At 42.2% G+C, this 27,323-nt stretch overlaps 1 protein-coding gene across 2 annotated transcripts; it reads left to right on the top strand.

Moving 5' to 3' along the window:
• Positions 1-666: 666 nt before the first annotated feature.
• On the top strand, positions 667-26,580 carry LRRC31 (leucine rich repeat containing 31). 2 transcript variants are annotated; one of them, XM_067737229.1, is made up of 10 exons: positions 667-850; positions 6,819-6,919; positions 8,666-8,837; positions 11,517-11,681; positions 11,901-12,068; positions 12,852-13,016; positions 13,628-13,633; positions 15,902-16,063; positions 21,006-21,173; positions 26,172-26,580. In XM_067737229.1, exons 1-10 carry the CDS (start codon positions 667-669, stop codon positions 26,525-26,527), a joined length of 1,647 nt encoding a protein of 548 aa, XP_067593330.1. In that variant the 3' UTR covers positions 26,528-26,580. The 2 variants fall into 2 exon arrangements, with proteins under 2 accessions (XP_067593330.1, XP_067593331.1); XM_067737230.1 differs by lacking the exon at positions 8,666-8,837 and having other exon boundaries at positions 6,819-6,923.
• The last annotated feature ends 743 nt before the right edge of the window (positions 26,581-27,323 follow it).

Below are 27,323 nucleotides of genomic sequence, written 5' to 3'. Positions count from 1 at the left end.
TGTAACCATCTTTCCACCAGGTTAAGACTTCAGTGACATGAGCTGTGTCTTGTTTATCATTGAATCTCTTAGCATCGAGAACAGTGAGTTCTGTTTATGGAGTGAATTAATTCTTTACTGCCAATGAGTTTTTATGGGGTGTGAGTGAAGGGCTGCAGTAGAGAAGGTGAGAATGCCAAGAGAAAAAGAAACGGTAAGCCAAGAGATGCGACTGGGGTCCCTGGAAGCAGACTCCTCTGGCCCTTTGCAAAACTGTCGCCCAGACAGCTCAGAGGCATGCCAAGTGCTCTGACACTCTCTCTCCCGGAAGGTAACTTTAACTGACTGTTGAAATTTTAAAAGTATTGACACATTTAATGCACTTGCCAAAGTGGTGTTTAATGAATTGTATCTCACAATAAAATAGGGCAAAGTTTAAAACTCAAATTTGCTTTGGATTTCTATCTGCTATCATCTGTTAGTTCCAGGACCCTGGGTTGCATCATTCTCATTTTTACGTTAAACACTACCAGCAAGAAAAACAGAAAGTAAGGGGGAAATAAAGACAGGTGTAGGGAAGTTAGGATTTCACACAGGCTTGACAGACTCTTGTTTTCTTCTGAAATCCTAGAAAACAGAAAACCACAGGAAGATGGCTTATTGAGAAAGACCCCCTTCAACTTGTCCATGAGTCAAACAGGGAACAAGAGTTCCTCAGATGGAGAAACTAAACCCCAGACTTTATTTGTCAACAAATGCATCAGGGGGTCAAAATTCAGGTCCCCCAAAGCTGAAAACAGAAAAGAGAGCAATGACCTTAAAACAACTGCTTTTCGACCCAGCGACGAGACACCGAAACCTAACATGATGAGTCTGTTCTAAACATTTATTTTGTTAAATGCTTTAAATAATTTGCTCATTTTACTTTTTAGGTTTGGCCATGCCACACGGCTTGCGGGACCCCAACCAGGAATTGAACCCAGGCTCCCAGCAGCGGAAGCGTGGAGTCCTAACCACTGGACCGCCAGGGAAGTCCCCTCACTTTCCTTTTAAATTATTAAAAGTAATATGTTGCAGAAAGGTTTAGAGAAAAATACCCTCTTTCCTTTCATTCTAATACAAATGGTCATTTCTTCAAGATTCTTTTCAGCCTTTTATTCCTATACATGCATTTATGGTCAACCAACAAGTCAAACACTGAGCATCTGTGCCAATCACTTTTATTAGAAGGACAGCCATGAAAAAGAGAACACTTGCGTACATAAAGAACCAAAAGCAGATATAATTTCAGTGTGATAAGTCATATGAAGACAAAGTAGGCTGAGGAGACAGAGAATGATGGGCTGGGGGTGCTATTTTAGATGTGGTTGGAAGGAAGGAGTCTCTGATTTGGTGGCATTTGAGCTGAGATCTGAAAGTCAGCCACGTAGAATGAATGAAGCCAGCTACACAGGTGTTTGTGGGAGTAGTTTTCCAGGCAAAGGGATGCGTAAATGCAAAGGCCCAAGATGGGAGTGAGCCTGGAGTGCTTGAGAGCAAGCCAGGAGGTTAGGCATGCTGAAGCAGGATGAGAGATGGAGAGAGGATGAGTAGTAGACCAGTCAGAGAGGTGGCTGGGGCCAAACGGACGTACTTTGTACGGTTATAAGAGCTTATAAAGCCCGCTTGATCTGACACGGAGCTGTGATCCTACTGAGACATATTATACTGCTCAGTTCTCATATTGTTACGTGATGTTCATATGCTAATTTTGACAGTGGCATAATATTCCATTACATGCCTATGCCATAATTACTTAAGTTCCTTTTCTGCCCTTTAGTGAATATCTTTGGCTTCCCCTCTCCCCTATTTTCTGCTTTAGTCTGTTTCAGCTAATTAGCACACATTCCCAGAACAGAGGTGACAAATACAAGGGTTATGAAAATATTGCTAAATCTCTCTCTAAAGTTATGTCATATACAATGCCGTCACTATATTATTAGATTAAATGTATTTTTAAAACACTTTAAACTTTTTATGCAAACATATACAAAAGAAGAGAGAACAGTATGAGTCCCCAAGACCACCTCCCTCTAACAATTACCAATCCATGGCCAATCTTGTTTCATTTAAACTTACCCTCATGTCCGTCAGATTATTTGCACCAAATACCAAAAATATCCTTTTACCTGTAAGCAGATTGAATGCATTTTTGGAAGTAGAAAATTAAGAAGTCTACCTTTAAAAGAGGGCAGTCAGAAAGTTGTTGATATTTGTTCTAAAGTATGATTTGGAGCTTCAGGAACATGGTTCATGGATACCCACAACCATGATTAAATTAACTGCACAAGACCAGTCAGCTGGTTACCCCAGCTGGGCAACACCATGCATGGCTTCTCCATTTCCATTTCTCCCCAAGTCCAGTGGCCCCTGGAGTCATGTGAATTCTGTCCTCCGAACAGCTCTGGGACCTCGTTCCTTCTCTCCGCTGCTGTCCTGGCTTTCATCGTCTCTTGCCTGGACCACTGCCACAGCTTTCTCCCTGGTTTCTCTGCTCCTGGTCTTGCTCTGTGGCCAGCCTGTCCTCCACACTGCTACCGGGTGCTCTTTCTAAACCACAGATACTGTGGTGTCTCTCACCGGTTTAAAATCCTTCACTGAGTCTTGCCTGCCTTGAAGAGAAAGTCTATACTCGCAAGCATGGTCTTCAAGGTGTTTGTGATCAGTTGAATATCTCTTCACAACCTTTGCCTTCCCCCCAATCTTATGTTCATCCTCTACTCCTGACATTCTGACTGACTCTCTCCTGAACTGGCCACATTCCCCTGAAATGGGTACCTGTGCCTAGAAAGACCTACCCTTGTGGCATCCTCCCTCTGCACCCCTCCCCCATTTATTCCTCTCTCATGTCCACCCACCTGGCTGACTTTCACTCACCCTTTAAGGTGCAATTTATCTACCACGTTCACCTGGAAGCTTCCCAAGACGCACCCACTGGACTTTGGACCCTCTGTGGCTTTCTTGTCTGCTCCATCAGACAGGTAGCTCCTTGGCAACAGGAACTTGTTACCTTGGTTCCCTGTACAGCATCACCCATGTTACAAACATGTAAAAATGTTTTATGAAAGCATCGGGATTCTTGGTTGTAAACAACGGAAACAAGCCCCTACAGGTTTAGCTTGGAAAGGAACCTAATGAGAAGATACTGCTTGGCTCACAGAATCACCTGGAGAAGCAAGAGCTCGGTTCAGCAGTAAAGCCGCCAGAAAAGGCCCCGAGTCACTCCATGGAGCTGCTTACGTGTGGTCACTTTGCACCCTCCATGGAGTGCCAGCCCTCCCTCCTCAGCCAACCTGTAGCAGCTCTGACTCGTCTGTTTTATATAATGAGGTATGACATAAGATATTTTTTGAAGGAAGGGGTTTATAGATTAAAAAAAAGAAATATATGGCCTGTAAGGAGAGGTCCAGGGGCCTCATAAGTTGGTACTCATATTTATACTTAGGTGGTTTGATAAAGATTTGTCATCTTGATTTATTTTGGTTATTGAGGAACTGTAAAACTAATATTCGTTCATTCATTCAGTTATTTGCTCATTCAACAAATGTTTACAAAGTGCCTCTGATGTAAAAGGCATTGCAGAGTCCCATCTTCCTGGGAGGCCTCAGTAACTTTAAGTCACTATGCTCCTGAGAAATGAACCGGGCAGGAATTATAATTTCCATTTTATAGATGAGTAAACCAAGGCTCAGAGAAGTTAAGTGACTTGCTTACCTGATGGACCCACGAGTTGAACCAGGTTTTCCCGTTGTGCTGCCTTGGGCTTGCCAATCATATAAATATTACAGAGCGCCCAAGTAGGCTGTGGTCTGAGAAGCGATTTCTGAATCTGTCAACTGGTTGGTTGGTGGACCGCACCCCACCAGCCTGCAAATCTTGTAGCTGCTCAGCCTTGAGACCAAAGAAAAGCCTGGAGACAACAACAGAGACATCAAAGCTCGTTGGTTAAGGGGCATCTTACACAAAGGTCCTGGAGCAACACTCCTTCCACGGATGGCCGGCAGCAGACAGGACATAGCAACAACCTCCACTACTTGGTGGAGAAGGAGGCTACCATTTATAGGGGGACTGATGTCAGGTGGGCTCATCAGTTACCACGGAAACCAGCAGCAGGGGCAGGGGCAAGCACAGCAGGCAGTTACTGATTAAGCCCTATAATTAAGAGGATTGGAGAGTCATGTGAGTGAAGCAGGGCCTGGTGGAACAGGGGATGGACGGAGAGCAAGAGAACAGCCATCTTGAATGGCCTGACCATACGTAGGTCATTGGTGGTGACCCCTGAGAAACAATTTATTTGGCTAGGCCAGTGTGGCAACCAGAATGTAGAGGGTTAATTGGTAACTGTGGTGAAGAAGTGGGGTCAGCAAATACAAACCATTCTTTCCAAACATTTGACAGTAAAGGAAATGATTGACAGAACAGTGGTTTGAGGAGAAAACAAAGAAAAAGAAGGTTTGGTGAGGCTGGAACTTGAGCATGATAGTAGGTTGAGCCTATGGAGACAAAAAGCTAAAAAACAAAAGAGAGAGCAATAAGATACAATGCAGAGAAAATTTTTTTAAGAACAAAAGTTTTAAAAAGCACCTGCACATAATGGGCTTTGGAGTCGATTGCTCTGGGTTCAAATTCTGCCTCTGCTGCTTACTACTTAACAGTCTCTCTGAGTCTCAGTTTCCAAATCTATGAAATAGTGTACTTGTGACTCTTTGCATTAAGTTTACACAAAGTGCCCTGTACTCACATCCTCCATCCACAACTCTCCTCACCCCAAAATTAGGGTTGCCAGAAAAAATACACACAATATTTGGGACATACTTTTACTAAACAATGATTCCTTGTTTACCTGAAGTTTAAGTTTAATCGGACGTGCTATTTTTATTTTTCCTAAATCTGGCAACCCTACCCAAAACAAAATACCTTGTATCCAATGTACCATAATAAAAATTGAAGGTCGAAATGAAGAGGTAAATGGTAGGTGGATGATGCTGCCTCCTACTGGTAGAATGTGACAACACCAACTATCCCCACAAAGATGTACAGCCTGTAGGTGGTTTTCTTAAAAATAGCAAGCCACCAAGAAAACAAAACAAAACAAAGCAACAAAACAAAACAAAACAAAAATAGCAAGCCACCAGACACACTGTGGAGGAGAGGGGGAATTTTTATTATCCTGCTAATATTTTAGTCTAAATTTACTACTACTGTCATGCCATCATCTTTTCATTTCCACTGGTACTAATATATTTCTTTTTTGCTATGTGGTTGTATACGTTTTGTCAGGGGTAGTAGAGTATTACTGCACATTCAGAATTTATGCTTTCCTATTGGATTCCAGTATACTCTTTGCATGTGTTTTTAACTGTGCATTTTCACTTGCAAAACCTCTTTAAAGTCACTGTCAATACATGCCTATTCATTTTTCCTTACAAAAGTATGATGTGTTTCACATGTGTCTTAAATGTTGACACATTCAGTAGGTAAAGCCCTAGTACATAGTAGGCACTCTATAAAATCATAGCTTTTCATTTTTATTTATTTAACTTTTAAAAATTGTAGTGATGGGCTTCCCTGGTGGCGCAGTGGTTGAGAATCTGCCTGCTAATGCAGGGGACACGGGTTCGTGCCCCGGTCCGGGAGGATCCCACATGCCGCGGAGCAACTAGGCCCGTGAGCCACAACTACTGAGCCTGCGCGTCTGGAGCCTGTGCTCGGCAACAAGAGAGGCCGCGATAGTGAGAGGCGCGCGCACCGCGATGAAGAGTGGCCCCCACTTGCCACAACTAGAGAAAGCCCTCGCACAGAAACGAAGACCCAACACAGCCCAAAATTAATTAATTAATTAATTAATTATTAAAAAAAAAAAAGTAAATCCTATTTTAAAAAAAGTTGTAGTTATATCATGTAGTGTGGTATTACAGTGGAACTTGGTAAGGGTGCCACTTAAAAAGTCCCTCATAACGAGGACACATGAGGCTTTCTGAGTGTATTCTCTGGCAGGAGTTGAGAAAATACAAAAGCTCTCCCAGGGACTACTCTCTCCGGATGCGTCAATTGAGGGGTCTAGGAAATGAGCAGCGAGGGTTTCACTCGCTCTCTTTAGCCATCTGAGGCTCATCAGTGGTGACTGCAGTGCTTCCCCTTCCTCACCTGTCTGGTTAGGAGGCCAGTGCCTGGGCATACCCCCAGCGTTACATTCACCAAAGATGTTTGTGCATCCTTCCAGCAGCGCTGTCTTAAACGCTGTAATAACAAGTTTACCTCTTTTTTTTTTTTTTTGCGGTACGCGGGCCTCTCCCTGTTGTGGCCTCTCCCGTTGCGGAGCACAGGCTCCGGACGCGCAGGCTCAGCGGCCATGGCTCACGGGCCCAGCTGCTCCGCGGCATGTGGGATCCTCCCGGACCGGGGCACGAACCTGTGTCCCCTGCATCGGCAGGCGGACTCTCAACCACTGCGCCACCAGGGAAGCCCAAGTTTACCTCTGTCCAGGAGCAAAGCTCCATCTACATGCAAGAAGCCCAGGTCAGGCCAGGAAAGCCACTGAGTTCCTCAGGCTCCTTTGTAGGAAACGGGTCACTGGAGCGGCCAGTGTTGAGCACCGACCGCAGGAACAGAGGTCAGGTTTTGTCCCCTTACTGAGGTGAGGTTTCACAAGGGACCAGTTCAGGGTTGTTGTCCGTCTTCTCACTTGTCTTATGGTGATCATTATGCATCTTTAATACACTCTGTCATTCACAGCAAATTTTTCTTTATTTTTATAATACAGCTAAGACTATCACTTCAGAAATGGAATTAAGACCCAGGATGGAGGAAAAAACCGTTCCCGCCGAAGTTGGGCAAAAACCCTGTCGACAAGTGTCTAGATTTGAACAACTGTAGACTAACAACACCGGATGTGAGGGAGCCAGGTCTGTATGGAGTTGACCTTGCGCAGAGGCACAGAGGGCCTTCGGGCTGGGATGAGCAGGGAAAGTGCTCGGTCCTCACTTGGTAGTGCTAGGTCTGCAGGGTGGCCCAGACAACTCAGGAAGCGCAGATGCAACGCTATCTTTTTTTTTTAAACAAGTTAATTGATTCTTCCTCAAGCTTCAAAGATTTGAGCCCAGTTTAAGAGGGAGGTTTGTTTGTTTTTCCTGAGCAATTTTACTTCTTATTGATTACCTCTAGCTCCCTGAAACACACCTGTTCCTGCATCGGATGTATACTCATCCATAAAACTGAGCCCTGCTTGGAATTTAAAGGGGCATCTCGTTGTTATCTGTGGAATGAAAACTATCACTACCAGCAATTATTGCTCACACCGTTTTACACAAAAGTGCAACTACTGTTTGTGACACTGTAGCATGAGTTTGGTTGTGAAGAACCATCTTCCCAACACCACTGTCACCATCTTTTTTAAAAACTCTCTTTTTTCAGATACCTTAAATCAAATCTTGAATCAAATTAGGTGTGTCTACCAACAGAGGTATCAAAAGAACTGCGTTTTGAGTGAGGGGTCCTTGAGTATTTTAATTAAAATCCATGCCATTATATTTGAGACAGATCTCTTACGAGGGAGCTCTCACCATGCCTGTGATTCTCAAATGCCTATGTACATGTCAGAATCTCTTGCAGAACTTGTGGAAATGCAGGCACTTGAGTCCAACCCAAACCCACCGAATTGAAATCTTTGAGGGTGGGCCCCGGGAATCCTGTTTTTTTCCTTCTTAATGTGTTCAATAGTCTTTCATACTTTATCAAGTTAGGATCGTGGTGAACAAGATGAAGTTGTTAAAGTGCTTTGAATGCTAGTAGAAAGAAAACATATTTTTTTGCCCCCTAAGCATGTTTTTAGAATTTCTTTGGAATTGTGGAAGGTCAGGAATTGCTATGTCTGTAACTCTAGAAGCTCACCATGCAGCATCTGACTGCTGACACTATTTTAACATTCAAGACAGATGTTTAAAAGCAAGCAAGCAAAGACACTTTCACCCCCTGACTTTGGCATTTCCACTCTTAAGTCTTGTTGCTGCAGGAGATAAAGATGACCTTTGAGAATCTTGTTCACAGAGAGTAGCTTCAATTTTCGTGAGCAATGGAGGAGACTCAGAGAAGATTCTGGTCAGGGTTTGTGTGTCTAAACCTGCACATGTTGGTCCATGTAGGTATAACAGGAACTTTATAAAGTGGTGACACCCAGGTGATCAAGATAAGAAAGAAAAGGTAACGGGCACCCTCAGTCTCAGCGGTCCTGCCAACGGAGTATTCCCCAGACCTTCAGCCTGAGGGTCCAATAGGACAACAGGGTGACGGGCGTCAGGGGGGTTTGCGAAATAAAAGGACCCGTATACACTTTACAGTGACAGTGGTAGTAACAGTCCTAGCAGTAGAATTACAATTTCCACTACAATAAAGGAGTTCTTATGAAATCTTATGGAAACCCCACCGCATTTTCAGAGTGCAGTTATTTGGCAGAAATAGAAAACGTCCCAAGAAATAGGTAAAGTAAATGTCACAATGTCTCCAGTTGTGCGGCTGAGAGATCCCTGCTTTGTGGAAAGTCAGCAAGTCCACCCTCCTTCTATCCGCTTACCAGAGCAACAGGCAGTGGATCCTATTGACTACAAATCACAAATTACACGTGCAAATCTGTTTTTTCTTGTGTTCACTTCTACTTGCTTTGCTGCCTTCTCTCCCAGACGTGGAAGAACTGGATATTTCCTGGAATGATTTCATAGGCAGAACCCTGCATTTACTCATGCAGCAAATGCATCTTGTCAGCAAGTTAAAAATCCTGAGGCTGGGTAGATGCAGACTTACTGCTGATGATGTTCGAGCACTGGGTATGATGAATGCTTCCCTTAAGAGATGGCTCCCCTGGAAGGATCTTTGCAACCCAAACCCTCAGGGGCGAATTATCTGGGTCACCACCCCCTCAAGTGCCCATGGACGAGGATGAGAGTGCTGCCTGTACATGATGTGATGCTGTGTTGAGCTCTTGTATACCTTCTAAGGAGCTGTGTAACCTGCACCTAGCATCGTGCTAAGCCCTGGGACAGAGAAGGGAACAGGCTGACCAAGCCTCTGTTCTCATGGAGTTTAAGTGGAGATAGTAACTGTAAAATTTGCTCACTTTGGGTCTGTTACCTCATCTGTAAATTAGAAGAGTTGGGATAGATAATAATTAAGTTCTTTTCCAATTCCAAAATAGTATTTCTCTCTTCTATTTTCCCATTCCCATTTTTAAAAAAACGATCAAAACAAGATTTTCCAATTAAAAGCAATGATTTAAATAGGACTAGAACCTCAATTAAGTTAGTTTATAGTATATCAAACATTGGATAACATAGAACATAAGATAAAATTTGTCATGCTATTAACCCAGCTGCTTTACTGGGTTATGAATGCTGGGTTATCTAGAATGCTTGCTGGTTTTAGATGCAATGAATACTTTTTCTGTCTTCTTTTTGTCTGAAGTTTCTTATTTTGATCATGTATTTTGATCATTTAAATCTCTGCAAAGATTTCTGTAAAAACAACAAAATTTATGCCAATGTCTTCTCTCTAATCCTTCCCTAGAAAATAGGGGCCAGCTGATGTTTCCTGGTTCACCCTTCCTATAGCTAAGGAAAAACGTTATACATCTCAGAGCTGGCCAGATCCTTTCAAATCCTAGTCCCACTTCGAATTCTCTTTGTGACCATGGACAAAATACTTAACTTTCTGAGCCTCAGTTTTATTATCTCTGAAAAGGTGTGATATCCACCTCAAAAAAAATTATTGTGAGCATTAAATCATTTCTGTAAAGTACCTACTATGTGCTTGACACATAGTAGGCGCTCAATAATTCTTTCTTTCCCTATTCCCTCATCCAAAATTACCTTTCTGTGGTTTTTCATGATCAATTTAGCCCCACTGGTTAGCAGCTGGTTATTGTGTACCAGGGTCTCAAATTTAACATACTGTTACTGAGGCATGAAAAGAAGTATAGATTATTTTCTATGACTAATCTAATCTTTTTCATGATCCACCATCCTTAAGAAACCAGGAAGTGGAATTTCTGCCCTGGGACCCACTCTAAACTCATCTGGTCCAGGAGAGAGTCTGCACCCTTGTCACTAATGTTTTGTGTCCTTTCCCCTCTCCACGAGATTTTATCCTCTCTGGAAGGACTTCTGCATCCTCTCCACCAGGAGGGGCTATCTTATCATCCATACTCTGCTTAGCCTTAATGGCAGATGGAGTATAAGGAGAATGAATGGTTTACCAATAAGAAAACAGAAATCAGAGGCATTTCAACATTATTGCACCTGTTACAATTGCTTAGTGCAAGATTGCAAATGCCTAGGCCCTCCAGTACCATATGCACTGCAGACAATCATGTACTCTTTCTCCCTGATCCTGGGGGATGCCTCAGGGCGATACATATCCACGCCCCTTTGACTGGCCACGGCATACAAAATGACACCTTTTTATCCCTGGCTTATGATATTATAACTCCTGGAGAATTTGCATTTTAACCTGAGGCTCCTGGACTCCAAAAACCTTAAACCATGGAATAAATAACCAGTGGCAGAAGTTCCAGCCCAGTAGTGGACGGTGGAAGAGAGGCTTCTGGACACAGTGGACCTTCCAACACTCTTAACTGGTGCTAAAATTGACTCCAGACATTGAGAAAGCACATTTGTCATGTGTGTGGCTCACCATTCTGTTCTGCCCCCAAAGCAGTGAAAATTATTCCTAAGGGCTGATCTCCCCACACTTCCCCTGTTCTCTCCCAGCTTCCACTCTGTAGCCCTCAGATGTTTCCTGTGTGAAATGGTATCAGAAATGTCAAGTTTCACCCCCCTCACTGTATCCTCCTCCACCCCAAGGTTGCATCACTGTTATGAGCTGCTAGTGCCTGATGCTCTCTTACTGGTTCCTCCCTGCAGTGGTTGGATCAGTTGTATGTGATATTCTTGATGTCAAAGTGAGCTTTTCCTCTGTGGTGGCCAGTGCCCTGCTTTGCTTCTACCAATCTTCCTCTGGCCAAAATATAAACAGTGGTTATGCTGGGGAATAGTATTATGGGTGATTTAAATCTTCTTCATGTTTTATTTTCTAAGTCTTTCACACTTCTACCTCTGGCCGAGCTTCTCAGCAATGCTGATCCCCGGAGAAGGTGGATGAGAGAAAGTAGATGGATTGGTAGAAATATTTACTACCATGAAAACAATTCGGTAAAACCACCCCTACTAACAGGTGGATTTTTTTTTTTTTTTTTTACACAACGTTTGCTTACGAGCATGGCTTCAGAACTCTGGAGGGACTAGACTTGCTGTGCCTGTACCTGTATGTAGAAGCTCACCGTGCTGGGAGTGGGCAAGAACTGGGTCCTTTTCTCCTCCCTGTTCCCTGGCATCTAACCAGTAGCTGGCCCGGCTTCAATACTCCGTAAACAATGGCTGTATTGATTTTGAAACGAATTCCCTGCTTTGCGGATTAGCGATCAACCTGATCTTTGGGCCATTTTGTAACAGGAGAAGCACTTAAAGCGCTGCCTGAACTTGAGTTGAATTTGTCCTGGAACAGTAAAGTGGGAGGAAACTTGCCTCTGATCCTCCGGACATTCCGAGAAGGGAGCAAGATACAAATGCCTGAGCTTGTGGACTACGCCCTCACGTCAGAAGATGGGGCGTTTGTGGGTAAGTGGAATTTGGAAGAGTCCTTCCCAGGAAAACATGTGAAGGCACCCATGATTGGATAGCTTGGAAATCAACGTTGGCTGTGTTTTCTCTCACCCTGAATTGAAAGAGTGGTTCACTATATCCCAGGTCACATGAACATGTACCTCCCTCCTGCCTGCCCCAACTTTCACACCCTGCATCTTTACTGAGTTGTCTTTTGGATTTCCTTCCTTCCAGGTCAGTTGCTACTTAGGCTGCAAAACCTTGAAGTACTTGATCTTTCTATTAACAGAAACATCGGTGGCAGTCTCAACAGTATTGCTCAGGGATTAAAAAGTACCTTAACTCTGAAAGTCTTGAAGTTACATTCATGTGGGTTATCACAAAAGAGTGTCAAACTACTGGGTGAGTTAGGAATGGCTAAAGTTTGTATATAACTTTATATTATACGGAATTTTTAAGCTGTTAGGAAATACAACAAAACATAAACAGTGGTTATGTTGGGGAATAAGATTATGGGTGATTTAAATCTTCTTCATGTTTTATTGATTTTCTAAGTCTTTTACAGTGAGCATGTACTTTCATGATTACAAAAATAATCTTTTAAAACAGCTGACTCTGAAAAGGCCAGGATATTTTAGGTCTGAGAGAGACACTGTGCAAAATAAGTGTGCTACTAAAGCTGTCCATTTTTCTCTTACTTTTGAAAATGGCAGCATTATTTTATGCTTAGTAGTAGGAAGGAATTGGTATTGATAAAAAGAACAGCTTCAGTGACATCTGTAGTTAAAATTGACTCTGCTGTAGAGTATCCACATTAAAGAATAGGAAATGAAATGTGTATCTATCCCTTCAACTTCTAGAGCCTGTAAAATCCTGCTCCCTGGCAGTTTGAATAAGTCTAGAATGCTATGACAGCACCAATGCTCAAGGATAGCAGGGGAAGATTCATTAGTTGAAAGATTTTGATCAAAACCATTGAGGATCAATGCAGATCACAGGGAGTGTGTATTTGAAGCCATTGTCAGGTCCGAAGGGGTAGATGGTACAAAGTGGACAGTTATCCCACTGTCTGGGCTTTTGTCAACATAGTGTACATATTGTCTCAGTCTCCCTTCTCCACACCTGCCCCCTCTCCTGCCGACCGCCTTGTAATATGTCAGAATGGGGTTCTGACCTTCTTTGTAGATGCTGCTTTTAGATACTTGTGTGAGCTGAGGACGCTAGACCTTTCCTGCAACAAGGAGATGAGTGGAGGGTTTGAAGACTCCCCGGGGCTGGCCGTGCTCGAGCACCTGGAGGGGCTGGATCTTCACCAGTGCTCGCTGATGGCCGACGACACGATGTGGCTGAGTAGGTACTGCAGAGCCGAGGGAGGACGCTTGGAGCCTTGCCATGTGTTTGCAAACCTGGCAAATTTGAGATGTGCTGTTTATGAAGTTACCAGAAGGACCACATCATAAAAGTTTTGTGAATGCCCCAATGTAGTATTAAGTGCCCAGTAATTGTTGGTGAATCTAAACTCCTCCTAGACACATCTGTAGGGATGGATGTGGCACTTGAGGGAGAAAATTTTTGAATGTATGTGGCTGTTTAGAAACGGATCTGTTACTGTTACAAAGTGGATTACACATAGGGATGTAGAAGGAAAGCCAAAACGGAGGGTGTTGAGTGTTTCTCGCTAATCAAGTGAAGCCGAGGCACTTAGAAACAAATGAAGTTACAGAAAGTCGGTGGGACGGTGCATAACGGGTGTACGTTACAACTTTAGGTCACTGCGCTTACTTTCCTACCACAGACATAGTCCTGTAACCTGTCATGTATAAGTGCAGTTTCCCCTAACAAACAACGAGCGTACGCTTGAGATTAAGGGTTTTATTCCACCTACAGCCAAAATAAACCTTCAGAACGCATCAAGACTCTGACCATGGCTTACCATCTAGACCTCTACTACCCTGGTCCAGCCCGCTGTCACCTCATGCCTAGATTATTACAAGAGTCCAGATGGTTTTCCTGCTCCTCTGTCACTCTGACTGCATTCTCTCTTCCTTCCCCGCATTGGCTACTCCAGCCACAGCATGTGAGCTGACGCTCGTGCACACCAGCCGTGCTCTGCTCTCCCTCCGTACTATGGGCTCCTCCTGCGTAGGGATGGTTTTTATTTTTATTTTTTTTCAGTATCTCTCTGTTGCTCATGCACAGGGTCTGGCACATAGTTGGCAGCCAGTAAATGCTTGTTGAGAATGTGATTGATTGAATAAATCAATCAATAAAGGACGAGAAAAAGAATTTTTTGTTGTTTTTAGTACAACTGGGGGAGAAAAACAGTAAAATAGGTCTTTAGGTCTAATATTGATTTTTAGACCTGCTAAGTTATTTCTTAGACTCTTATCCCTCAATTGGGGAAAATGAGAAGAGTTCAAGGCTTTCATGAAGATTTTAAAGTAGTAAACAGTCCCTTTTTGGGCTCTAGGTGGAGACTGTGAAGTGTCACCATCCTCTTTTCTTATGAATGTCCTACCCGTGGAGACACTCCTGAATTACCAATCCACCAGATTCCAAATAATGAATTTCCCATGCTACAACTGAATAACACGAACGTCCTGTCTCATCTTATTGCTCAGAGGAGGATTAAAGTGCTAGAGGATCTGAATTGTTAACGCTAGTACAACAGAGGGATTAGCCTCTCTTATCTAGATCTGCCACCAACACGGGTAAATGGCCCCAGAAAGGTAATGGTTATTTAATAACTGTAGTGAATTGCATTGTTCTCCTGCTTAAGTTTGAAAAGATGGAATTGAAAATACATCCTGTTTATACCTTATGATGTTAAAGAATTGAACATTCTTTTATCTGATCATTCTCGATAGCTCCAAAGGCATGGAATTACAGGTCATTTAGCCAACAACGTTTGATTGATCATCTAATTGTTCGAGGCACTGTTCTGTGGGCTGAGGGAAATTCACAGGCAGAAGCTTCAATCTGGTGGGGGCAGCAATAAACCAAATACGTGGTGAAGTACAAGGTGCTGGGGACGGTAGAAGAGGAAGCCACCGCAGCAAGTACCTGCCCTTTTTTCCTTCCCTTTCCCTTCCTTTCTCCTGTCCTTTCGTCTTTCCACTAACATTTGTGCCTCTGGTTTCCAGGCTCTGAGGCACACTCCAGGCACGAAGCAGCCCCTACACACAGAGCTCACCTTTTGGGAGGGAGGGCAGAAGACAAACACATACACAAACAAATCACGTAACAGGGGTGCTGGGAGGAAAAGAAAATAGGGAGATGTAGTGGTGACCAAAGGGTTACTGTGGGTTTGGTGGCCCTGGAAGATTCTGAGGAGGTGAGCCAGCCCCACAGAGATCCCAGGATACTGCATTTCCCACATTCGAAAGAACTATGGCAAAGGTCTAGAAGCAGGAAAAGCAGCAGAAAGATAGTGAAGCAGGGGTAACACCTGGCACAGCAAGGGCCTTCAGGGCCCCACTCCAGTGCTGCTAGCCACAGATATCTGTTCTGATTTCTTGATTTCATTGCCTTTCTAGTACTTCTGACTTATATTCTGAGAAAAGAATGATCGTATCAAACATTAATTGAGCAGTTAGTGTGTGCCAGGCACCGTACCAGGCACTTTACATATACCAAGTCGTTTTATCTTCCCATTGCCTCTGTGAAGTAGTAGTGTTATTCTTATTGAGAAAACTGAGGTTCAGAGAAGTTAAGTAACTTGTCTGAAACCACACAGTTCTTTAGTAGCAAGTCCAGGATTAGAATCACCAGTTCTGTCTCCAAAGTCTTTGCTCTTAACTTCTAGCCTTGAGAGAGGCTTGGAGAAGAGCCCAAGCTGCATACTGGGAAGAATGGCTGGTGTGTATGTGGTGTGTAATTGTGCGTAAGGCAGGGCAGGGGTCAGAGAGGGAAGAGCTGTGCTTGCTGATCAAGAAGACTGTGGGGGCTTCCCTGGTGGCACAGTGGTTGAGAGTCCGCCTGCTGATGCAGGGGACACAGGTTCGTGCCCCGGTCCGGGAAGATCCCACATGCCGCGGAGCGGCTGGGCCCGTGAGCCATGGCCGCTGAGCCTGCACGTCCGGAGCCTGTGCTCTGCAACGGGAGAGGCCACAACAATGAGAGGCCTGCGTACAGCAAAAAAAAAAAAAAAAAAAGACTGTGGGACCCAAACACCCAGAAGACCCTTTGTGAGATGCTGCCTAAAACATGTCACTGTTGATGTTTTAGTAGCCCAGGTATCCCTTTTCTCTCGAGTTTTCAAGAATTGGACTTATCTGCCAACAGAAAGATGGGCAGCTCTTCTGAAAACCTACTTAGCAGGCTCCAATTTTTACCAGCACTGAAGTCATTGTTAATCAACAACTGTGCTTTGGAAAGTGAGACTTTTACTGCCCTGGGTAAGAGCATTCCCCAAATCCCTGCAGGCACTGGTACCATAACATCTGAGAGGGGAGGCCTCTCTTTGCCTACAAATGAATGCTCAGCTGTAGGCAACGTAAAGTATTAATTTGTCTTTCTTTCAGGAAATATGCTCTCTTGAAACTGACTTTCAAAGCCACATGAATGATTTCTAGCATTGTAAATTTAAAGTGTACACAGTTGGCCCTTTGTAACCATGGGTTCCAAATCCGTGGATTCAACTGACAGCAAATCAAAAATAGTTGGAAAAAAATTTCCGGAAAGTTCCAAAAAGCAAAACTTGAATTTGTCTCATTCAGGCAACAATTTACACAGATAGCATTTACATTGTAATAGGTATTATAAGTAATCTAGAGTTGATTTAAAGTATATGGGAGGATGTGCATAGGTTATACGCAAATACTGTGCCATTTTATATAAGGGACCTGAGCTTCCATGGATTTTGGTGTCTGCAGGGTGTCCTGGAAACAATGCCCCTGTGGATACGGAGGGACGGCTGTATAACCAACTCTGAAGGCTCACATTCCTGGTAACTTGTACAGTATAATTTGGAATTGCTGGAAAGGGAGGCGTTTACTAGTGTGTGAGCCTAGCTGGCTGCCTGGCACCTAGTCCCAACAGGGTTTGTTGTCCTCTGTCAGGAATCTTGGCGTGCCTGAAGACCATGGATACAGCCTGGCCTACATCAGGGATTTACTAAATCTGACATTTCTGCCTATGCTGGGGCAAGGGCACTGTCAGCGAGTAGAGGGAGACATTTTGAGGCAAAGGGACTTTGCCCAATTTTCCCAAATGTACCACCCAGGCATCCAACACTTTAAGCACATGGTGCCAGGGTTCCTCAACCACATCCAGCTTCAGTGATTCACTGGAGGGACTCACAGATCTCACCGCTGAGATTTATTACAACAAAGGGATACAAAGCAAAATCAGCAAAGGGAAACATGCATGGGGCAGAGTCCAGAGGAAACCAGGCCCAAGCTTGCAAGATTCCTTTCCCAGCAGAGTAACAAGGATGCGCTCCGTTCCTGCAGCATGTTGTGACGTCATGGTCTGAAATGTTTCCTGGGAAGTCTCGCCTGAACCTTCAAGTCCAGGGTTTTTAGTGGGGCTTGGTCATGCAGGCACCCTCTACGAAGCACAGACCAACATTCCAGACTCACAGAAGGAAAGCTAGTGTTCAGCATAAATCATCTTATTTGTACACAAACACTGTAGGCACGACGAACCACCCTTATAAGTTAGGGAATGGTGACGACACTTCCAAGTTCCCAGATGTCAGCCAAGGGCCAACCTTGCCAGCAGGACTTTGTAGGGATAGTGGTCTCAGGCCTGCTAGGTTAACGCTGTTTTGTACACATGCGCAAGACTAGTGTGGTTGGATTCTGGTGCTTCCTGGGTAACAGTGAAAACAGAGCCCTTCTCTCTGGCCTTCCCTCAAGGGTTATGTTTGTTGACACTCCCTTAAAAATGAATTGTCCTATGGACCCAAGAGGGCTATTATTAATGAAAAAGAGGCATTCTATTAATAAAAAATAACAAGTAGTTATTTATTAATATCTGTTAATAAAAATAAGTACATATAATTTATCCCAAATTCTAAGAACTCTCTATTTAAGGTATTCTTGCTCTCCTTTTCATCCCAAGTATTCTGTTCGACCCACAGGGTCTTGGTCCTTGCCATGTACTGCTCCCAGTCCTCCCCCAGCACTGCTCATCTCATTGGCCACGTGTCTGGATGGGGAAAAGTAGCAGGATATGTACGTCTCTTAACCTGAGGTCCACGGCTCCTCCCTTAAGAGAGTCAGTCTATAGTTATGCCTGGGCAGGGGGCTGTGAACTCCCTAAAACTGATTCCAATTCTTTTGTCGGTGGGGAATGTATGGTACATTTTTCTGGCTCCAAAGCACCTGGGATCAGACATCTGAAAGCAAATCCTGGCTCTGGCTCTCATGACCTGAGGTACTTAACAACTCTGTGCTTCAGTTTCCTTGTCTGTAAATGGAATAATAGTATCATATCTCATAGGGTTGTAAGAATTAAACAGGTTATTACATGTGAAATTCTTGGAAATGTGCCTGGCTCATAGTAAATGCTCAATATATGTCAGTTGTGAATATTATTATGGGGAGAGAGTCTATAAATTTTACTTAAAAAGTAAATTTTGGGACTTCCCTGGCGGTCCAGTGTTTAAGACTCCACACTTCCACTGCAGGGGTGCAGGTTCCATCCCTGGTCAGGGAACTGAGATCCCACATACCACACGGTGTGGGAAAAAAAAAAAAAAAGTAAATTTTATTGTAAAAGCCAGCAGTTGCCTGGAGAACCTCCGGTAAAATCCCGATTCCTTCATGTGATCTAACAGGCCCTCTGGCGGCTCTCCCCCTTGCTCCCTGAACCCAGCCTCAGTTGGCTTCTTTCTGTTCCTTCATATCACCGAGCTCTCTCCTGCATTTGACCTTCCTGTCCTCTAGAATTCCCTACCCCCCAGTCTTTCCTGGGGAGCTCTGATTGCAGATCTCAGTGTAAATGTCCCCTTTTAAGACAGCCTCTCTCTGAATTAGAAGTCCCTGTATCTTCCTTATAGCCTTTATCAGTATTTATAATTATGTATTTACTTGTGTGGTTTTTTGATGTTGATACTTCTTCCAGATTGTTACCCTCTTGAGGGCAGGGATTGTGTTTATTCTTCACTGCATCCTTCAAAGCACGTTTTCGGTATTAGTTAAGTCAGTCAGTAAGTAGATAGGCAGGTTAGTAGATAGATAGACAGACAGACAGACAAATTTCTCAAAGGGGGCTATAATCCCCAAAATGGCTAGGTAAACACACACACACACACACACACACATACCCCACATTCCACTGCTCAGACTAATGTTGTTAGGAAAATTCCACAAAAAATAAATTTGGGGACAACATGAGATTTCATAAATATACTTCCTAGATGGAAAATGTTGAATATTTTTAAATAAAATTTTGTTTTTAACTTTGTGTCTTCTGCCATCAGAAGGCACAACTCTTTTCAATTATAGCTACACAATCAATGGATCATAATCAAGTAGATATTACACAAAATTACATCATCTGACATAAATCTTTAGACAGTCCCTGACTTACAGTGGTTTGACTTCACACTTTTCGACTTTAAGGTGGTGTAAAAGCAATACACCAGTAGAAACCATACTTAGAATTTTGAATTTTGATCTTCTCCCGGCCTAGTAATATATACGTGGTGCAATACTCATGCCATCACGAGGGTAAACTTAACAATCGCTCTGTACCCAGACAACCACTCTGTTTTTCACTTTCAGTATGGTATTCAATAAATTACATGAGATATTCAACATTTTAGTATAAAATAGGCTTTGTGTTAGATGACTTTGCCCAACCATGGGCTAATAGAAATGCTCTGAGCATGTTTAAGTAGGCTAGGCAAAGTTATGATGATCAGAAGGTTAGGTGTATTAAACTCATTTTTTACTTAAGATATTTTCAACTTATTGGGACGTAACCCCACTATAAGTCGAGGGAGACCTGTTTAATTCAATTTGAATTAAGAAGTAAATCAACAATAAAAAAAAAGAAGTAAATCAAGTAAATACATATTTCTCTGCATCACTTTGAGAAAATAAAGTTCAATTTCTTATTGATACATCTCTGTACCATAGGAGTGGGAGGGTGCTCTTGTTAGATATTATAAAAAGAATATATATCTACCCTTCAAACGGATATTATTTTTTAGAAAGAAGGAAGAATAGTTTAAAATGTAATTAGTGGCTATACCTCGTGGATAAGTTGCTCTGGTTAATTTTTATTTTTTTTTATTTTTTTTTTGCGGTACGTGGGCCTCTCACCGTTGTGGCCTCTCCCATTGCAGAGCACAGGCTCCGGACGCACAGGCTCAACGGCCACAGCTCACGGGCCCGGCTGCTCCGCAGCACGCGGGATCTTCCCGGATCGGGGCACGAACCCGTGTCCCCTGCATTGGCAGGCGGACTCTCAACCACTGCGCCACCAGGGAAGCCCTCTGGTTAATTTTAACGTTAGGGGAAACCGAGAACTAAGCAGAAAATCTTTGAATTTCCTTTAAAAATCTTTCCAATATACACTATTTCCCTTCTTTGTCTCTGTTAACTGCAGTTAAGTAAACACAAATACATTTTGGTGTTTCAGAGCTCTAGGGAGGTTTGGCCTTGTCTCTGAATTTCAGCAGCAACCAGGACATGTAAAACCAGGACACACTCTGGAAATCGTGACTAACTGTGAAAACTGTTCGTCTCTTTCTCCCTCTTAAATGTGAAGTGAAGGAAAGAAATCCCAGTCAATAGTGAATTCCATTTAATCAAGTTTTTTAAATTTTTATTTATTTATTGGCTGCGTTGGGTCTTCATTGCTGCATGTGGGCTTTCTCTAGTTGCAGTAAGCTGGGGCTACTCTTAGTTGCAGTACGCGGGCTTCTCATTGCGGTGGTTTCTCTTGTTGCAGAACATGGGCTCTAGTCGCACAGGCTTCAGTAGTTGTGGCACGGGGGCTCAGTAGTTGTGGCTCACGGGCTCTGGAGCACAGGCTCAGTAGTTGTGGCGCACGGGCTTAGTTGCTCTGCGGCATGTGGGATCTTCCTTGACCAGGGCTCGAACCCATGTCCCCTGCATTGGCAGACAGATTCTTAACCACTGCGCCACCAGGGAAGTCCCCATTTAATCAAGTTTTACTTTTCTAAAGTTTCCAACATTTCTCCCCAATAAAAATAGACAACAGAAATTGAGGCCATGAATTTCAGGCAGGAGAAACGGTCTCTACAACTGTCTTAAACTCACTGATAGAAATATGTTGCCCTAGCCTAGGTTCCTCAAATTCAAGGCTTATGGCCTCTAAGGAAACCTAAATTATTGCTATTCTTATCACTGTCGATTTCAGCTGAAGCCTCCGTTCACCTCCCTGCTCTGGAAATAGTCAACCTTTCTTGGAATAAGTGTGTTGGCAGCACCCTAAAGCTGCTCCTGGAAACGCTGAAGCTTTCAACGTCCCTTCAGGTGCTGAGGCTGAGCAGCTGTTCCCTGGCGACAGAGGACGTGGCTCTTCTGGGTTTTACCTACTGGTTCCATCCAAAGCAGTCCTGGCACTCAGAGCCCAGCGTGCCTGCTCTGGCAGTCCAGGACAAGGGAGGTGGAGGAGGCAGCGAGGCCTGGAGCTAAGCCCTCTGCGCATCTTCCCTGCTCCCTGACATCTGCTTAGGAGAGAGCTTGTTGAAACAGATAAGGGCAATTCTGAAACCAAAAAGACAGTGGAGAGTGTTTCATAAAAGGAGATGGAGGAATTTCCCTGGCGGTTCCGTGGTTAGGACTCCACGCTTTCACTCCCGGGGGCGAGGGTTCGACCCCTAGTTGGGGAACTAAAATCCCACAAGCCATAAGGTGCGGCCAAACATTAAAAAAAGAAGAAGAAGAAGAAGAAAAAAAGAAGATAGACATAGATATGGTGGTGGAAGAAGGAGGATTACCTGATGTAGAATAGAAGGTTGGAACACTGGATGTGGATGGGTGGGGCTCCTTGTCCTTGAGAGGTGTGTGCATGTGTGGATTTTGTTTACGCCTGTACCCACCTTGGCTCAGCTGGGTGCAGTTTTCTGTGTTCACCTACTGTTTCCTGTGGATAAATTATGCATAAGCAAACAAGAAATTTGTGTTATGTCCACACTGTTCTCTGATATTTCAATCTAGTTGGAACAAATATGTGTTTTCAAAGCAAGTGTTATGGCCAAACACTGTAATTAGAAGATGTGGACAAATCATTGTGATTTTATTTTGCATTTCCCTAATGACAGTGAGCGTATTTTTATGTGTTTATGTGTTTATCTGTGTTTATCTGTAAACTGCATATATGCCTTGGTGAAGTGTCTGTTCTAATCTTTTGCCTAATTTAAAACACTGGATAGTTTGTTTTCTTCGTAATGAGAGTTCTTTAGATTTTCTGGATACAAGTCTTTTATCAGATCTATAGCTTGCAAATATTTTCTCTCAGTCTGTAACTTGTCTTCTCAACCCCTTAACAGTATCTTTTGCACAGCACGACTTTCAGTGTTTTTGTTTTTTTTTTTAATATTTATTTATTTGGCTGTGCCGGGTTTTAGTTGCAGCCTGCGGGACCTTTGTTGCAGCGTGAGGGAGCTTTTAGTGTGGCATGCAGGATCTAGTTCCCTGACCAGGGATCAAACCTGGCCCGCTGCATTGGGAGTGCAGTCTTAACCACTGCACCACCAGGGAAGTCCCAAGACTTTCAGTTTTGATAAAGATCTATTGATCTATTTGCTAATTTGATGGATAGAGCTTTCTGTGTTGCATCTTAGAACTTTTTGCAAAACCCAAGTTCTCAGGGATTTTTCCTAGATCTTCTTCTAAAAGGTTTACATTTATATTTTACATTTTGACTTATTATCCATTTTGAGTATTCTTGTACAAGGCATGAGATATGGGCTGAAAATATTTTTGCATACGACAGCTCAATTATTCAAGCACCATTAATTGAAAAGACTCATTGAATTGCCTTTGCATTTTTGTCAGAAATCAATTGGCCAGTTTGTGAGGGTCTATTTTTGGTCTGTTCTGTTCCATTGGTCTATGCATCTATTCTTTTACTGATACCATACTGTCTTGATTACTAAAGCTTTATAGTAAGCCTTGAAATCAGGTAGCATGGGCATTCTGACTTTGTTCTTCTTTTTCAAAATCATTTTGGTTATTCTAGTTTCTTGACATTTCTATATAAATTTTAGCATCAGCTAGTCAATATCTACAAAAAATCCCTCTGGAATTTTGATTGGGATTGCATTGAATCTATAGGTAAATTCAGGGAGAAATGACATTTAACTATATTGAGTACTCCTATCCATGAACACAGTATATCTCTCTTTTTATTTAGGTCCTCTTTGATTTATTGCATTGGTGTTTTGTAGTTTCTACCATGCAGATCCTGCATACACTTTGTTAAATTTATATCTAAGTATTTAATTTTTTGGTGCTATTATAAATGGTACTGGTTTCTAAATTTTGATTCCCAATTGGTCATTGCTAGTATGTAGAAATACAGTTGATTTTCATATATTGACATTTTATACTGAGACCTTGTTAAACTCATCTATTAGTTCTATGAGATTTTTGGTAGATGCTGTAGGATTTTCTACGTAGGCAATCATGTCATCTATAATTAGAGTCAGCTTTATTTCATCCTGTCCAGTCTCTATACCTTTTATTTCTTTTTCTTGGTTATTTAACTGGTTAGGATTTCCAGTAGGTGTTGAATGAGGTGAGAGCAGACATCCCTGCCTTGTTCTTGATATTGGGGGGAAAGCACTCAGTCTTTCCCATTAAGTATAATGTTAGCTATAGGTTTTTGTTTGTGTTTTGTAGATGTGCCCTTTATCAGGTAAAGGAATCCTAACCTGGCTAGATTTCTTATAATGAATTGAAGATGTTTTGTTGAGGATGTTTGTGGCTATGTTCACGAGAGGTAATTGCCTACTAGTTTTTTTGTAATATCTTTGTCTAGCTTTGGTATCAGGGTAATAATGACCTCAGAAAATGAGTTGGCAAGTGTTCCTGCCTCTTCTATTTCCTGGAAAGATTTTGTAGACTTGGTATTATTTTTTCATTAACTTGAAACTTTATAGAATTGACCACTGAACCTGTCTAAACTTGGAGTTTTCTTTGTGAGGAGTTTTAAATTACAAATTCAGTTTAAAAAATAGATATAGCACCATTCAGGTTATCTTTTTCTTCTTGAGTTTTGGTACTTTGTGTCTTCCAAGGAATTGGCCCATTTTACTTAGATTGAATTTATGGAAATAAAGTTGTTTTCTTATAATCCTGTTAATGTCTCCTAATCATTTTGACTACTTCTTCTGTGACCTCCTTCCTCTTCAACCACCTGCTGGAGAAAATTCTCTGCTTTTAAAGGGCTACTGTGAGTAGGTTAACCTCGCTTGGGTCTGCGTTTCTTAAACTCAGGTGTGCCATGTAATATAACCCAATCATGGGAACCCATCATATACACAGTCTTAGGAATTAGGGTGGAAATCTTGGGGTCACCTTAGAATTCTGATTACCACAAGAGGTTTATCAATATTACCAATCTTCTCAAAGAATAAGCCTTTGGTTTGGTTTGTTTTCCTGACCTGGACACCATTAAACATATTTAAATTATTTCATTTAAAGTTATTAAAATTTGCTTCTTCAATTTTTTATTTTTTTGGTCTGCATAATATTTTATTAATCATAGCTCCAGCCATTATATATTGTTTCTTAATTTTTACTACCAGGTTTTCTTCCTCAGGTCAAATTTATACTTTTACATTTTGTCAAGGGTATTTTTTGTTCTTTCAAGTTTTAGTCAATGATAAGTATTGCTGTGTGTGGCTTTAAGCATTGCCACTTAACTGTTTTGATTATTTCTAATAGAAACTTTAAGAATTTGTTAATCCCTAGTAGTTTGTGTTTTATTCTTTTGTAAATAACAGCATTGGTTTTTTTCATATAGTAAGCTACAAAAATAGTATTTTCATGACCTATGATACTATTACCCAGATTTTAAAAAATATAACGCATATAAAATACTAAAATATAATAAATAGAGTACTCACATCATTGGAAAATTCAGATAGTATAGGAAAGGTAAAACAATGTCTGAGATTTGCTTTAAAATACTAAAAAACAAACAAACAAAAATTAGGGGAAGGGGACTGGATGAGCCAAGATCAGTGTAATGAAAATAGCGTTGAAGCTGATTGATGGGAACATGGGAGTTCTCACTCCTATTCCATCTACTTTTTATATGTTTGAAAATGTCTGTAATAGAAAATTTTCTAAAGGGAAAAAGCATGCACATTATCTTTAACACTTAGCTAGGTCTTGAGAACATGGTGAGTAATGTTCTGAGACAGAAAGATAGGAAGGGACACGATCAACATGAATACCTAGGGACCAAATGCAGCTGTTGAGTGTCCTGACTGGGATGATGAAAATGATGGGGATGGAGCATCCCACTTGGTGTGGAAGCCATGATGTGTGAGGAATGACTGAAGGACCAGGGCGTGTTGAAGCCTATAGGGGGGACATTTGAGGGGACCTGACTGTTGTCCAACACTGCATGGTTGGCACGAGGAAGGAGCTGAGGTTCCCAGCAGGCTGAGGTGGGCAGTGGGGAAAGTCAGATAGGGCCTAGAGGCATGGCTTCCTCCTGCTGAGGGTTGCTTCCCTCTGTTGGGGCAACCTGAAGAGGGACTTCAGGCCCTCTGTTGGGCTGGTCCCCAGTAGAGAAGCTGTGAGAGAGATTTCTCTCTGATCATTGATCAGGTTGAATGAGGAGCCCTCCAAGGTCCCTTCCAACTCTGAGATTCTACACATCTCATCTCTGTAATCCATTCCTCGTTTTGGCTGAAAAGGGAAGCATGTCCTGTCTGCTTTGGCTGTCTCTCCTAGCTCCTTTTCTTAGCTTCATCATTAACTGTTATTTATTGAGAGCCATTATGGGTAGTACTGTGATATGTGCTATTCAAAGGAAAACTTGATCCATGTATTAAAGTCTCTAATTGACCCATGAATTAGAAATTATCCAAGCATATTTTGCCCATGGAAAGTGCTCAATTAAATAACTGTTGAATGAAGAATGAATAAGCAATGAATAGTTAAACAGCATTAAACAGCAAGAAAACTATTCAGAAATGGTCCTGAGTTAAAGCCAGTGAGCCATCACCCTTCCCCTTTAATTAGAGAAAGTCTGCAGTAAGAGTTGGGACTCCAGTGGAGCAGAGAGCAGGAACTCGACAAAAAAGACACTCTTTGGAATGGGATTTGGAAAGAGAAAGAAAAATCCATTTTCAAGCTGTACATGAAATGCAGAGAGGAAATTTGTTACTAGAGTAATTTCAGATGCCCTGAATAATACTGCTAGCTAATAACATTTCATTACTAAGTATCAGTCTTGTCATTACGAATCCTGGAGCTACTGTGTTGTGTTTTTGGAAGTGGGAAATGGTCACACTAGAAAGTATCCTTGGCTTTTAGCATTTAGAGTGATTTTGTTTTTCAGCATCGGTAATCCAGACAGGTCACCTGGCCAGGCTGCGGAAGCTGGACCTGAGCTATAATGACAGCATCTGTGATGCAGAATGGACCATCTTCTGCCAAAACCTGTGGCTCCTCAAAGAGTTAACCAAGCTGGATATTAGCCTTCAGCCATCAGCTTTTCAGGAGCGTGGACAATGGTTTAGACACTTGTTATGTGCCGTGACCAAACTTCCTGAGATCACCGAGATAGGAATGAAGAGGTGGATCCTCCCAGCCTCACAAGAGGAAGAACTAGAAGGCTTTGACCAAGATCACAAAAGCAGCATTCACTTTGACCATGGTGGGTTTCAGGAAGCTGACTTCTCAAGGCTCAACTAAGCTACACACCATCCTAAGGGAGAGGAAAAGAACAAGAGTGAATCCCGGTGAAATCAAGGAGTACCAGCTTCTGGGCTGTTTGGTGGGATTTACAGTACACGAGCTTTGTGAATATATATTGTCTATAATAATCTAATGTGAGCATGTATTTATTCTCTATTTTATAAAACAAGAATGATACTTTTCAATGGATTTTCATTTGTTTTGATATATAGTTAGTTCACTTGCTGTTTAGAAGCCCTGACAAAAATGCTTAGATTCTGGTACTGCATCTCCCTTTGTCTTGCCCTGGAATTTTCTGCCTCTCTTTTCCTAAATATTTTAAATATAAGGGTGTGTGTTTATGTGTATGTGCGTGTGTGTGTGAAATTCTAATGTGAAAGGCACAAACTGTGGAACATTTTCATATTCTTTACCATTATATGTATCTTAATGTGGTCCACTCACATTTTTATCAGAAAGTATTCCTTTCAGTGGTATATTATTTTTTGTTCTCTTGGCTTTTATCTCAGATATAAACTATGAACACTAATAATGGCCACTGACATACAAATCTTCATTAAAAGTGGTCGAAAATTCAAAACCCAGTATCAAAAAATACCTTGTGAAAATAAAGTAAAAGATTTTATTGCTAAAATAAACAAATTAACATATTACCTCTGAGCATTTCTTTGGCATGGAATTTGCCACATAAAACCTACTTAACTCATTAAAGTTTCTGTGCTGCTCTAAGTGATTTTTGGAATTTTTTATTTTTCTCTTACTAGAGCATGAAATTCATTGCATGGCAGAGGGG

The sequence above is a fragment of the Pseudorca crassidens genome, chromosome 5 (genome assembly GCF_039906515.1).
Source record: "Pseudorca crassidens isolate mPseCra1 chromosome 5, mPseCra1.hap1, whole genome shotgun sequence".
In the NCBI taxonomy this organism is placed as follows: Eukaryota; Metazoa; Chordata; class Mammalia; order Artiodactyla; family Delphinidae; genus Pseudorca; species Pseudorca crassidens.
The sequence above is the reverse complement of the archived record's forward strand: the minus strand, read 5'-3'. Positions and strand labels throughout refer to the sequence as shown.

What these genes read in the sequence shown, in the direction of transcription:
- LRRC31 (XM_067737229.1), top strand. Translation starts at nt 667, where the DNA reads ATGAGTCAAACAGGGAACAAGAGTTCCTCAGATGGAGAAACTAAACCC. An exon ending in AAAGAGTGTCAAACTACTGG is followed by an intron (nt 12,069 to 12,851) that starts GTGAGTTAGGAA and finishes CCTTCTTTGTAG; the next exon opens with ATGCTGCTTTTAGATACTTG. An exon ending in AGAGGACGTGGCTCTTCTGG is followed by an intron (nt 21,174 to 26,171) that starts GTTTTACCTACT and finishes TTTGTTTTTCAG; the next exon opens with CATCGGTAATCCAGACAGGT.